The following is a 13,234-nucleotide window of genomic DNA, read 5'->3' on the forward strand; positions in this document are numbered from 1 at the left end:
ACAGTTTTCGAGCTAGAATACTCTTTTCTGTTTTAAGCTAGCTAGGTAAATACAAGATAACCTGGTACATTTTGTTTTCTCAGCACACTGCCATAAACAGATTAAAAAAAAAATGGCAGGCTGCTAACAGAGAACTGTGCATTTGGAAATATGAAATCAAGGGAAAGGAATCCTTTGTCTTCCTCAGCTGTATTTATATCCCAACTGTACAAACCTCCACCCCCTCCCTGGAATTGTTCAAGGCCAGGTTGGATGGGGCTCTGAGCAACCTGGTCTAGTGGAAGGTGTCCCTGCCCATGGCAGGGGGTTGGAATGAGATGGGCTTTAAGGTCCCTTCCAACCCAAATCGTTTTGTGATTCTGTAAATATGGAAAAACACTACAAGGCTTGTTCTGTGCTTTAGTTTCAGCACAGGTATCTGCCCAGAAAGGTGCTGTCTAATGGAGTTGAAGGAATACCAAACTGTGTGGGCATGGGTTGCACTCTGTCCTCAGAAAACCCCAACCAATCAAATGAACCAAAGCAACAAATGACAAAGGGGAGAAGTGTCAGCTCCCCCAGGGCAGCGCCGCCCGGCAAATGCTGTGCAGGAGCTTCATTCACAGAGGGGTGATTGCACACAGTGATGGGCATGGCTTGATAGCCACAAGATGGCCCTGGGCTTGGGTATCATCTTTAAAAAACACCTTCCTTAGTAGTTACAATCTGGGGAAAGATTTATTGTGACATAAATCCCCTTTATTTTTTTTTTTTCCTCTGTAAACTTTCTCCATGCTGATGCATATCGTTGTCTTGCTTTCAATGGCTCTGAGCCGTGCTGTTTTCCACTTGCCATAGTCAGAAGCCACGCGTGTGAAGTGGACCCATATGGAATGCCAGGGGGATGTTCCCACATCTGCCTGCTCAGCAGCAGCTACAAAGCACGGACGTGTCGCTGCAGGACTGGCTTCATCCTGGGGAGTGATGGCAGGTCATGCAAAAGTATGTTATTGAAATCCAACAGTCTGCCAGCCATGAATAGTCCAGCGTGTTCTTTAGTTCTGGGTGTTCTTTAGCAAATCACGTGAGCTGCTTTGGGGTGAAGTTTGTTTGTAACATGTACCTGGTGCTTTGTCCACCTGCTCCTTTCATTCCCTTAAAATTATTTGATTTGGCTTAGTTCACAGGAGTGACAGTTTAAACCTGGGATGCTGCTCAAAGAGTACTAAGAATTACCACAAGTTTTACATTAATCAGCCTCACTCTTTATTTAAATGCCACGCATTTTCACAGCACACAGGGGCTGGAATGCTGCTTAATAGTTTGTCACATCCAATTTCCACCCATACAATCAGCTTATAGCACAAAAACAGAACATTCTTGTGAACAAGTCAAGGTTCTTCTCAGAATACTTTGTGAAAGCAAATGTGATTTGTGCAGCTGTGGTTATACCTAACATAACATGAACACAATCTGTTGGTCACCTACAGCCAACAGGAGGGTACCAAAAGTTTTTGGGAATGCCTGTTTTTTGGCTGGTTTTTCGGTCAAATGACATTGATTTAGTTCAGATGAAAGACATGCAGTTAGATACTCTGATGGATGCTGGTAGATGGATTTATTTGACCTCAGTCACACCTGATGCAGTTTTCTCTGACAATTCCATCAAAAATACCTAAGAGGCTGCAGGAAAAGTATATAGAGAATTTTAAGAAGTATATTGATAGCATTAAGCCTCTAAGGATATCTGTAAGTATATTTAAGGAAAGAAAATCACTTTGATAAGCTTCAGTTGTTTGTAATCAACTTATTATTTAAATTGTAAAAGTCTGAGAAATATGAACTTTTGATCTCCATGTTTTGTACCTCAGTTGGAAAGAACAGAGTACGTTGATTTGTTGTATTCCTTTCAATTTGAAAGAAATTTACTTTAATCCTTTTTGTTGTTTGATTCTGAGAAACTTAAGGTGGATACAAAAGTGTTTTGTACATGTTGGGGTTTATGGTATTGGTAAATTTTAAGCTGACTTCAGTCATGGTCTGTATTACCTTGATAGATCCTAATGAATTGTGAAATTAAATGTCTACAGAGCTATATATGTCCACTTCACAGCAGATGCAAAGTTATTCTGTGATCTACACACAGCTTTTTCAGTGTGAGCTTTTACACAAAAAAATAATTAGATGTAAGCAGCTCACTGAAGTAATTTGTATTTTAAATACGGGAATGTAATTAGCTAGATTTTTTTTTTTTTTTTTTTTTAAATCTGGATACCTTCAGAATATATGAAAGTTTAATTTTTGGTATCGAATAAGGCTCCTGCTCCCCACTAATTATGCCAGTTAATTAAACAGTGACATTATGCACTGGGAAGAAGATTAGGCAGCATCAGTTGTTTATGTTTGTTGTAATCTTTCTTTTGCAGGACCAAAGAATGAATTGTTTCTTTTTTATGGGAAGGGACGCCCAGGAATAATCCGGGGAATGGACCTGAATACCAAAGTGTCTGACGAATACATGATCCCTATAGAGAACCTGGTCAATCCTCGTGCTCTGGACTTCCACGCTGAAACCAATTACATTTACTTTGCTGATACCACCAGTTTCCTAATTGGACGGCAGAAGATTGATGGCACAGAGCGAGAAACAATCCTCAAAGATGGTAGGTGATGCTCAGTGATGGTGACATTCAGAGATGCTCACTGTGGAGAAGTTGAACTGACATTTGCAGATAATTTAAAGTTTTATTTGAATTTCCTGTGGAAAACAGACACAAATTTGACCTTGAACAGAGTTGGAGCTACTTTTTTACAGCTTCCTGTTTATTTTTCCTGAGGACAGAAATGTAAAATTTGTTTGAGTCATTCTGTTGTGAGTTCTTACTTTGTCCAGTTCCCCATTAGTGATTAATTTCTGTCTTCATTTTGTATCCTTCCAGTAGCTGGGTATTTGTTGAGCCATCCCAAATCCCTGTAGACTTTAGAAGACTTCACTCCAGCCTGTAGCACACTGTGGATTCTGGAGTTTGTTTAAGTTTGGCAGAATGAGATTGTCTGTTGTGCTTGAAAACTCATTAGGAAAAAAGCATTGTCTTTCCTGATGCATTTTCCATTGTATATGTGGAAGCAACAGGAAGACCTAAACATCTATTAGAACCTTAATTAAGATGCTTGTAACATTTATTATAGCAATGAGAGAAAATGCCAGCAGTTCTCTAGTTTCCACATCTCCCGTTACACTGAATCTCTCTGGGCTAGAATCATATCTCATCATACCAAATGTTGTTGCAGTGAAAAAAGCTTCCAATGTGTCAATCAAGATTTGGTTTTCCTTTATGGCCCCTTCTCTGAAATGCTGCTTCAGCAGGAGGTAGCAACTGCCACGGCTGAAATCCATGCTACAGTAATTATTTTCTAGTCCTCAAAGTAAGAAGCAGCATAAATATTCATCTTGGCCTTCAGAGAGCTTAATATCATTACTTGTGAATGGAAGCTCAGGAAAGTGAAAGTAACTAAAATACAATTGTTTTAGCAGGGGGATTTCCATTCCCTGTCATTCATAATGCATGTTTTAATCCACCCTTCTAAGGAACCATCTCCACTGTGCAGTGATATGATGCTCTTTTAGTGTAAAGTCTCCCCTCAGAGTCTGCACAAAGATCCCTTCAGCAGCAGTTGCAAGGAATAGTGACAGGCTCTTTACCCTGCTCTGGTGAATGGTTAATAAAGGGCATTTGTTTCAGAAAATAACAAATACTCAGCTGTCAGTCTGGTAATTCTTCATTTCACTGCCAGCATGGGAATGGATAATGCACATCTCACATCTTCCATTGCTGACTTTCTTTTACTAACTGTGCATTTCATTTGACAACGAAGTAATTCAAATGTGGAATAGAGGAAGGAGCAGGAAATATGAAAATTTGAACATTATAAGGGAGCAGCAAGGAGCATCCTGGCTGAAAGGTGTCAGACAGGTCAGGGTCAGACAGGTTGGGATTAGTCTATTCAAACATGCCAAACCAGAAGACTGGTGGCATTCCTGTAAATATTGTTTAAATGCAGTGTCTACTCTTTATAATTACAACATAGCAAAAATATCAATGCAATGCCAAAAGACTTGTGGATTTTCTGATGATTTATTATTGGTGATTCCACTATTTGCAAAGACCAAAAAATACATCACTGTCATTCTCCCCCTCCTTCTTCCCCAGGAGCTTACATTGTTAGTTTTAACTTGGTATAGTTTCATAACTTTAAAGTATATTTAAAGAACATTTGTTAATGTATTTTTTATGATTTAAAAAATTAATGTGGCCTCCAGCCATAACACCTCAGATTTTATTCTTGTCAACTCTCAAGAGCTCAGCAGGGACAGATGAAATCGTTCCTTGGTGGAAGGCTACTACAGAAAATCAGGTGTGTCAGGAGGTGGTGTATTCGCTCTGAATAGCGTGCTGCTAAGGGCTTCTAGCTGTGGTAGGTGCCACTTCTCAGATTAGAAGTTGCCTTTTTTTGGTGACTGTCAGGTTTTTCAAGAATGTATTCGCTCATTCAGACAGCATTGCAGCTCAGATAATTACAGTTTGCCTACGTGAGAGCCTGATCCTATGTGCTGTTGGCTGGGAATTGGGATCACTGAGCGCCTCACTCTGCTGGAGTTGGATTTCCCGTATACTTTCAGCTGTGATTTCTTATTCTTCACTTTGGGAAGCAAACTGCTGTGTAGTGTTGATAACAATTTGACAGCCCCTAGCACAGCCTAGCTTAGAGCCGGTGGCACAGCTGCAGTAGCACTGTACTTCCACCAGCAACAGAAATTATAATTAACATTTCAAACTTGGGTGTAAAATCAGTCTTTTACATTAAAAACTGGGAAAAACCCAGACATTTTGAAATGGATTTAAATACTGTTCAGTCGATGTAACTTGAGCACAAGCTCAGGGTTTTTTACTTGTCTTTCTATCCCTAATGCTTTTTTTAGATGTTGCTGCAAGCCTGAAAGTCTTACATTATTTACTTGCAATTTTAGTAAGGATGCTCAAGGCTAACCTGTTGCTTAAACAAGGCCAAAGTAAGTCTGTACAGATCTTTGTTTAGAAGGTTGGTATATAGAAGAATTATTTTCCCACCAATTTTTATGTTAATCTAGCATTTTCATCATTATTACTGCACGTGACCTAACCAGTATTGATGAGCTTGGCCATTCTGTACCAAATTACATGCTCTGCCTGTAATCTGTTCCACATTGAAAATCAGTGTGGCAAACTGCTGCCTCTAGAACTTTGAGTTTTTAAAAATCTCCTATCTACACTCACTGTATTTGGAGCCCTCATATTACTGTTGGTAGTAAAATTCTGGTGGAAATTCCAGAATTACAGATGTTAATTTTTCCTTTAGCAAGTGAAGAGTGATCACAAGGGTATTTTATTACCTCCTCCCTTTTATGCTGAAAGGGCTTTACTGCAGAAGGACTGGCTTACTGTAGTCAGATCAATTTTGTTTAACCAGAATGGCAGAATGGCCATTTTCTTGTTCCTGTTTACTTCTTGGTGTGAAACCCATTTGAAAAGTAATTAATATATTTAAAGCTTTTAGATAGTGCAATAAAAGTGAGCTTGAAATCATAACTCTACAAAAACAATGAAAATTATCTCTATAGGGTTGTGCTGTAGAATTGTCCTTTATTTTTAAAACTTTCTTATATAGATAGTATTTAATTACTGTGAGTTTTTTTGACTTAGATTGTATTTAGTTTAGAAACACATTTCCCCCAAAATTCCTGCCGAAGGAAAGGCAGGTCAGAGACAGTGGCTATTATGTGAAGCTGAATAGATGTGGAGCAATAGTCTTGTAAATTTTAGGAGGTATCCAGCATTCTAATCTAACAGTTTTGCTGCTGATACCAATACAGCCCATATTTGGACTGGTTTGACTCCCAAAGAAGAAAAAAAAAAGGAAAATATTTTCTCTAAAAAGGTGATCTTATTAATATCAAAATCTGATCTTATTAGTATAGAAACTATGTTTAGCCCAAATTACCTTGGTCAGACAGGATAACAATAAAATGAGTTTTGAACAAATCACTCCTTGTCCTCAAGCTTCATTTTACTCATGTCACTGTTTTCTTGACTTGAGCAAAATCTGCTGAGGCCCCTCAGAGCTCTAAAGCACGTTTCTTTCACAGCTCAGGTTTTCTGTGTTGCCTGTTCTGTGCAGCAGTTTTTCCCTGAGCCTTGGGCTCCAAGTCCTTGGTGAAATTCTCTTTTCTTTTCCCTTCCATTCTTAGCACTTTTCTCAGCCTACTTGACCACTCCAAGATCAAAGGCCACTCTCCACTTTCAGGAACTTTCAGCTCCCTCTGACATTGTCTTTTCAAAAGAATGTAGCAAAGGCACTGAGAGATAAACAATAAAACTGGCAGTGTCCATCAGCCTGGGGAAGCTGGCTGAGCTGCTAGCACTGCTCTCAGACACTGCCTGGCCCACAGCAGTTTTGTGCTTTGGGTGATTCTTGTCAGACCAGGTGGTTGCTGGGTTAGAAATGTCATCATTCTATTGTTTCATGTCCTGGAGAGCTCATTCTGACACCTTTGCTTCCCCCAAGCTTCTTAGATCACAAGGTAAATTCATTCCCTAAAAGTGCAGGTGTATCAGAAATACGGATAAAATTGTTAAAACACATTTTGCAAGACCTCTCAGCATGTGCCACCTTTTTTTTTTTCTCCACATAACTTTCTCATATTGTGTCTCACAGGACATATTGTCATCTCTACACCCGTGATTGATTTACAAAACTTAGGTCTAGTTTCTTAAGTGAACAAGGTTTAGTTGATACTTTGATGGATACCAAATATCTGTAATATGCTTTGGACCTTTAGTAGATAAGGGAAAAAAGCAATTTCAAAAATATAGCGTGGATATCACATAATAAATAGTGAACATAAGTAAATATAGAACATAAATAGTATTAATTTCTTACTACTCTCCTCTCTCTTTCAACAGATCTTGATAATGTGGAAGGCATAGCAGTGGACTGGATTGGAAATAATCTTTATTGGACCAATGATGGCCACAGGAAAACAATTGCTGTTGCCAGACTGGAGAAAGCTGCTCAGAGTAGGAAAACTTTATTAGAGGGAGACATGTCCCACCCGAGAGGAATTGTTGTCGATCCTGTCAATGGGTATGAAGCAAACTGTTTCTTCTGTAATGATTGTCTTTGTAGCATAAACACAGGATTGACTTTGCTCAGGATGAGGTTTGGAGAGTCATGTAGCAGTCTGCAACTCTTCAGGAGTCTGTAATATCTGTGATTCCTGTCCAGCATTCTTGCCCTGAGGCCTTCAGAAGAATTTGTATGCCTGTCACTGTTGAATGTCTGTCCTGTTAATCTGAGTGTGAGTCACCTTTTTCTCAAACAAATTGAAGGTGTAGGTCCTGTATGAATTTTTAATATTAGGGGAATTTTAAGATGCTCTCCTGTAAATTATTTCTCTCTCTCTCTAAGTCTCATTTTCTGGAGATAATTATGACCCAATCCTTGTACACATTAATTTACAAAACTGAGACAGTACTCTTCATTACTTATTAGCATTAATTAATGTTGATAGGGTGCAAAATAAAAAAAAACCAAACAAAACATCACTTTATATTACTGTGGAATAATGGTGGTTTACTTAAAAAATCAGTGTTAGATTTGTTCAGGGAATTGTCACTGAAGAATGATGTAGGTGGGTAGTTTTAGTGTGGCTGGATTGATTGCTATTTTCCTATTACAGAAAATATTTACACTATCAGGTTTTCCCTTTTGAGCCTGTCCTTCGAGGAGGGGAAGTGACTGTGGAAAGGCTACAATTCATTAAGGTCAGATAGTGAGGGCATAAAATCAGACCATGAACCATAACCACACCTGCAATTACTTTGTTAGATTTTCCGGCTCAGTAAGTGCATGGCACAGGAAACAGTGTATGAAGATGTATTGCCTAGAAAGGGCCATTATATAAAACACTTCTCCAATAAAATAGCATGTCCTTCATGATTATGCTTCTCATGGAAGCTCTTCCTGAGGGATTTCATTTATTATGGCTTTTTAATTGTGTTTCCAAAATTTTAGTCTTGATTTAACCGGTGTTGGAGCATTAACTGCATTTTGAGATACAATTAAAGCACATTGACTTAAATGTCTGTCACTGTGAGCACGTTTTAGCTCTTGACAGGATAACTAAAATAAGTGCAGACAAAGAGTTGATGGAGAAAAGTTTAGTAATTGCTGTTGAGAAGTCATGTAAATATTTGTAAAACATATTTTGTCTCCCAATAAAATAAGTGCCATATTGACCTGCAGCTGCCTGAGCCTCAGGGCATGTGCAAGGTTTATCATTCTGTGATTAAAGCCGGTGCTGTTTGAGTCAAACATGCAACGGAGTTTGTAAGGCTCATGGATCAGAAATTGACTGATGTTCTTTGCACATGTTTACAAAAACATTAAAAGAACCCAAAACAACCTTCTAGTGGGCGATTTGAGGGAAATGAAAAAGAAACAAAAAAGCTGCATTTGCATATCTGCAAACCTGTGTAATGGTGTGCAATTTTTTTTCCAGTTTCTCATAAATCTTAAATAATGCTTATATATAAAAGTGCATTTGAATATATTTTTTTTGGCCGGTAGATTTGACATAATTTACACAGGTGTGATAATAAAATAATTTTTCACTTCAGTGTATTATTCCCTTGTAAATTCAGTATTTAAATATCAGGACTTTATTCTTTAAAGTACAGGCCAATTAAATGGTTTAGGATCACAGAAGTTATTTCAGAAAGATAAATCTTGTGAAATAAAATGTGAGGTACATCAATAGCAATTAAATCATGATAACTTTAATAAATAGGATCCATTTAAGATTGGCATGATGTTTTTCCTCTCTTTAATGCTTATTAATTGAAATGCTATCTTTGACTAAAAGTAAGCATCTGCTGTCTGGCAAACATTTTCATTTATGAATGATGTGACTGTATGTGATACAACCTGAGATGATTCACAGATTGCATACAGGTTTCTATGTATTACTTCCCATTAACTCATTTTCCTTATGTAAAAAAAGGGTAAAAAAAAGAAAAAAAGTGGTGTTTCTTAGCATATTTTCTGCCCTCTGCTTTTGTACAAGTTGAAGTTGTGTAATTTAAATGGTTGAAATCACTGTTTTCATGGGCAAATTCTATAATAGAATATGATAATCAGAAAAATTTAATAAGGAAAATCAAGGTTTATTCTGTAGTGTCCAGTAGAGAATGGCTCATAGAATTCCTCTGAGCCAATACTTTTAGAGGAGTTAATATCCTTTTTTTTTAACTTTTCCAAAGTAGTATTGGTGCCTTTCTTTCACACTTTGTTGTGGTTTTTTTGTTTTTTTTTTTAATCTGTTTTGCTGTACTATAAGCTATAAAACTATGCTAAAATTGCCTGCTGGCTATTTTTCAACTAATTTTCACAGCAACTATTTCTAAACATTTTTGTGATGGACAAAGTACTCGTAACAGTTTTCTGTGTAATTTAGCTGCTTTCATGTAGCACCTGAAGTTCACAGAACGTCAAGGTTATGCTTTAGCTCTAGAACCAGAGTGCAGATAATTACTGTGTTGCAACTTCTTTGGTAGAATTAGGTGTAATAAAAGTGAGAATTACATCATAAAGGCAAATTAGACCTGGCCAGAACCAGCTCACTGTAAAAATTTGAAGTTTGTGATGAAGTCAATACAATTGATGGTTTAAAAAAAAGCAAACAAAGAAACCCCATAATTCTGGTGGGATTTAATAAGGTCTTAATTCTTTCACTTTTCTTGTCTATTGGTCCATCTGGTATTCATGTAATTTATCACAATATGAGCAAAGTAATAGAAGTGTCACTTCAGCAGCATCAGGGAAGGTAACACAGTTGTAGAAACAGCAATGGAAAGCAACATGCAAAAGTCAAAATTGCTCTGGCTTAGATGAGGTGTTGCGAAAAGCCTACGGTGTAATTCACCTGATTAAAATGGGATCTGAACGCTCATTTTTGTAATTCCCTAGATGGATGTACTGGACAGACTGGGAGGAAGATGAAATAGATGACAGCGTGGGGAGGATTGAGAAGGCCTGGATGGATGGCTACAGCCGGCAGGTTTTTGTTACATCAAAGATGCTCTGGCCAAATGGTTTAACTCTGGACCACCGTGCCAATGTGCTGTACTGGTGTGATGCCTATTATGATCACATTGAAAGGATCTATTTGAATGGGACTGACAGAAAGGTAAAAGAGAAATGCTGCTGGTTTGCCACAGTCATGTTCTTTCTCCAGATTTTATTGTGTTGCATTAAAAATAGTTCTCAAGGTTTTTAAAGTCTGCGCAACCCTGCCACGTGTCCGGCGTCACCTCTGTCGGAATGATGGTGGCAGTCTTGAGTGAGAGACTGAAACACAGCTTAAGATGTTCCTCTGTACTAAGTGACACCAAACCTGATTTTTTTTAAATCTATTTTTTTCTCATGTGGCAATGAGTTATATTTTGATTGAGCCATTAAGCTGCAAAGAGTTTTTCAGTAGAAAAACCCTTTCTTTTTTGGCTTTGCCAGAAGGAGGCTTTTCTTTGAACTTCATTGGACAAGCTGGTTTTGATCAATTTCTGTGCCTCTTTTGAGCATTTGTGGTAATATTCAGAGGGGCAGCACTCAACAAATGCTGTCAAAGATGGAGAGAGGTTGCTTTAGTTGTTACTAATGCCTGTACTAGCTCAATACAAGTCTGTGCAGACATTCTGTGTGGGTTTGCAGACGCAACAAGCACAGAATAAGACACTTGAAAACGGTTAAAGCTTAGACTGGAGTCTGATAATTTGGGCAAGTTTTACCATCTGCTTCATAAAATTAGTAGGTGGTGAATAACAAGAAGCACCTGTATTTACAGGTTTTATTTTGAAGTGTGTCACAGAATTTTTATTTTTTTTTCTTTTTTTTTAATTCTGGGATATTGAAAAACTACATAACTATTTGAATAAACGTATGTAGCCAAAAATAACTAGAAGATAGTTGCTTTTGATGCTTAATCATTTGTATTTAAATATGGGATATTTTGGTCAAAATTTAACTGGATCAATCACATCTTTAATTCTGTGTCAGAACAGTGAAGATTCTGGGGACGGGGAGGTCCTTAATTCCACCAATAGCTGTCAGATTATTGACTGATTGATTAATTTGGATCAAAAGCAGTTCATTGAGGAGTTTTGACTATAAGAATTCCAAGTCCAAAAAGAAAACTTGAAGGGCAAAAGAGGATGATGCTTGTCGATCACCTCAAAGTAGTATTTTAGTTGTCTTTATCTCCGTATTCTCTTGGGTTTGTGTCTATAAACAGACAAGGTAGGGCATCTGAGGAATTGCTTCCTTCTCTCTAGAGGGGAGGTAGGAAAAGGGCTCTTGGTTCAAGCAAGGATCCCAGCCAGAAGAAGGAGACCAGTCATTCCAAACTGCAGCTGCTGGGACAGAATCACAGGATCGTAGAATTATTTATATTGGGAAAGGCCTTAAGATCTTCAGGTCCAACCCTTAACCCAGCACTGCTGAGTTCATCACTAACCATGACCCTAAAGCCCACGCCTATGTCTTTCAAATCCTCCCAGGGTTAGTGACTCTGCCACTTCCCTGGGCACCCTGTTCCTGTGATATCTGATGGGGGCCGCTTAAAGTGAATTTATATGAAGTTTTTTGAAGTTTGATATTGATAATGCTGCACAGTAGGGCTTTGCACTCTTTATTTAATTTTATTGCAATAGATTGTTATGTTTGGAACAGTAATTATCTCAGTTTTCCTGTTTCCTGTTTTACCTTCTCAGAAAAATTAATAATTCTTTTAACCTTGCTGATGCTCACCTACCACTAATTAATTGCAGGTAGTCTACAATGGAAAAGATTTGAATCATCCTTTTGGACTGTCACATCATGGAAATTACATATACTGGACAGATTACATGAATGGGTCAATTTTCCAGTTGGATCTGGTAACAAGGAATGTGACATTGCTGAGAAGTGAGAGGCCACCTTTGTTTGGGCTCCAGATTTATGATCCACGCAAACAGCAAGGTACTTACGCAGTTTCTCCAGAGGTCTGTTATAAAAGGACATTTTCCCTTACAGTCTCCAAGTATTTTGAGGTGACTGGACAAACAAAAATAGAAAAACAAATATGGGTTGTGGCATGAGAAAGATATTCTCCAACATTTCAGTCCATTGGTATAGAAATTGAGCCTCTTGTAAGTACTGAAAAGTGAATCATAGCTTTATTCCTGTCTGAATTCCTTCTGTGCATTCACACTGCCTTTATTGCCCTTTTTCCTTGTGTGACCAAGAAATGCTGTGCAAGTATCAATTATAGTGGGTAACATATGTTCATTGGCTCAAAGATATAAAATATATTATTACATTTACCTTCTCTTAAATGAGATCATAGATTCTGCCTGTGTTTTCCTTTTTTTAAATTTTCTCCCTCATCTTGGTCTACATCAACACTGTATGTTGCACAGAATAAAATTAGTTCTTTGAGAGTAGTGGAAAAATCCATAGCTGTTGCTACTTGTATCAGTAGAGAAATGAGATAAAAGCCATAGGTTTCCATAGATGGAATTTAGAAAATACAAGTGCTACCGTACAGGTAAAGTTAAAAATGTGTTTTACTGAAGAAAACTTTGCATTCCATTTAGTACATACAGCGTTCCTATGAGTTGTTGAGTATTTCCTCGCTTCAGTGAAAACGTATTTCTGGTTAATGTCTGCCACCAAACATGAAAATGAGCGTCAGGAATTAGTATAGCTAAAATACTATTTAAAGATTATTTTTTTACTGTTAAAAGTTTATCTTTTCTGCTACTGTAGCATCTAAATTTCCTCTACCTAAAGCTAGCTAGTATATGTAGCACTGTGCCATGTCAGGGTTGCTGCAACAGCGTTCTTCTGATCAAAGATGCTTTTCAGGGACTCTCTCTTAATTTCAAAGACATGTAAAAGTATCATTTGGGTATTTTTCTTGGATTTATTGTGGATTTTGCTTGGTTGGTGTTTTTAAGACAAAATCTGGTCCCAATTCTACCCTCAAGGTGGCTAAATTTCAGATTGTTTTTTCTGCAAACCGAAGATGCAGTGTTTGCTTCAATACTTAGTACTTTTGTTGCTTTATTCAGTACTTAGAATCTTCCTTGCTTTTTTGAAAAAAAGGGACGTTTAATGCAGT

At 37.7% G+C, this 13,234-nt stretch overlaps 1 protein-coding gene across 1 annotated transcript in view; it reads left to right on the top strand.

The window, feature by feature from the left end:
• LRP1B (LDL receptor related protein 1B) overlaps positions 1 to 13,234 on the top strand; it is a 636,888-nt gene that overhangs the window by 406,304 nt on the left and 217,350 nt on the right. The window contains exons 10-14 of the mRNA XM_039555091.1: positions 838 to 981; positions 2,406 to 2,642; positions 6,981 to 7,161; positions 10,045 to 10,264; positions 11,901 to 12,090. Coding sequence (XP_039411025.1) covers positions 838 to 981; positions 2,406 to 2,642; positions 6,981 to 7,161; positions 10,045 to 10,264; positions 11,901 to 12,090 — 972 coding nt within the window. The remainder of the gene's footprint in view (positions 1 to 837; positions 982 to 2,405; positions 2,643 to 6,980; positions 7,162 to 10,044; positions 10,265 to 11,900; positions 12,091 to 13,234) is intronic.

The sequence above is a fragment of the Corvus cornix genome, chromosome 7 (genome assembly GCF_000738735.6).
Source record: "Corvus cornix cornix isolate S_Up_H32 chromosome 7, ASM73873v5, whole genome shotgun sequence".
Lineage (NCBI taxonomy): Eukaryota > Metazoa > Chordata > Aves > Passeriformes > Corvidae > Corvus > Corvus cornix.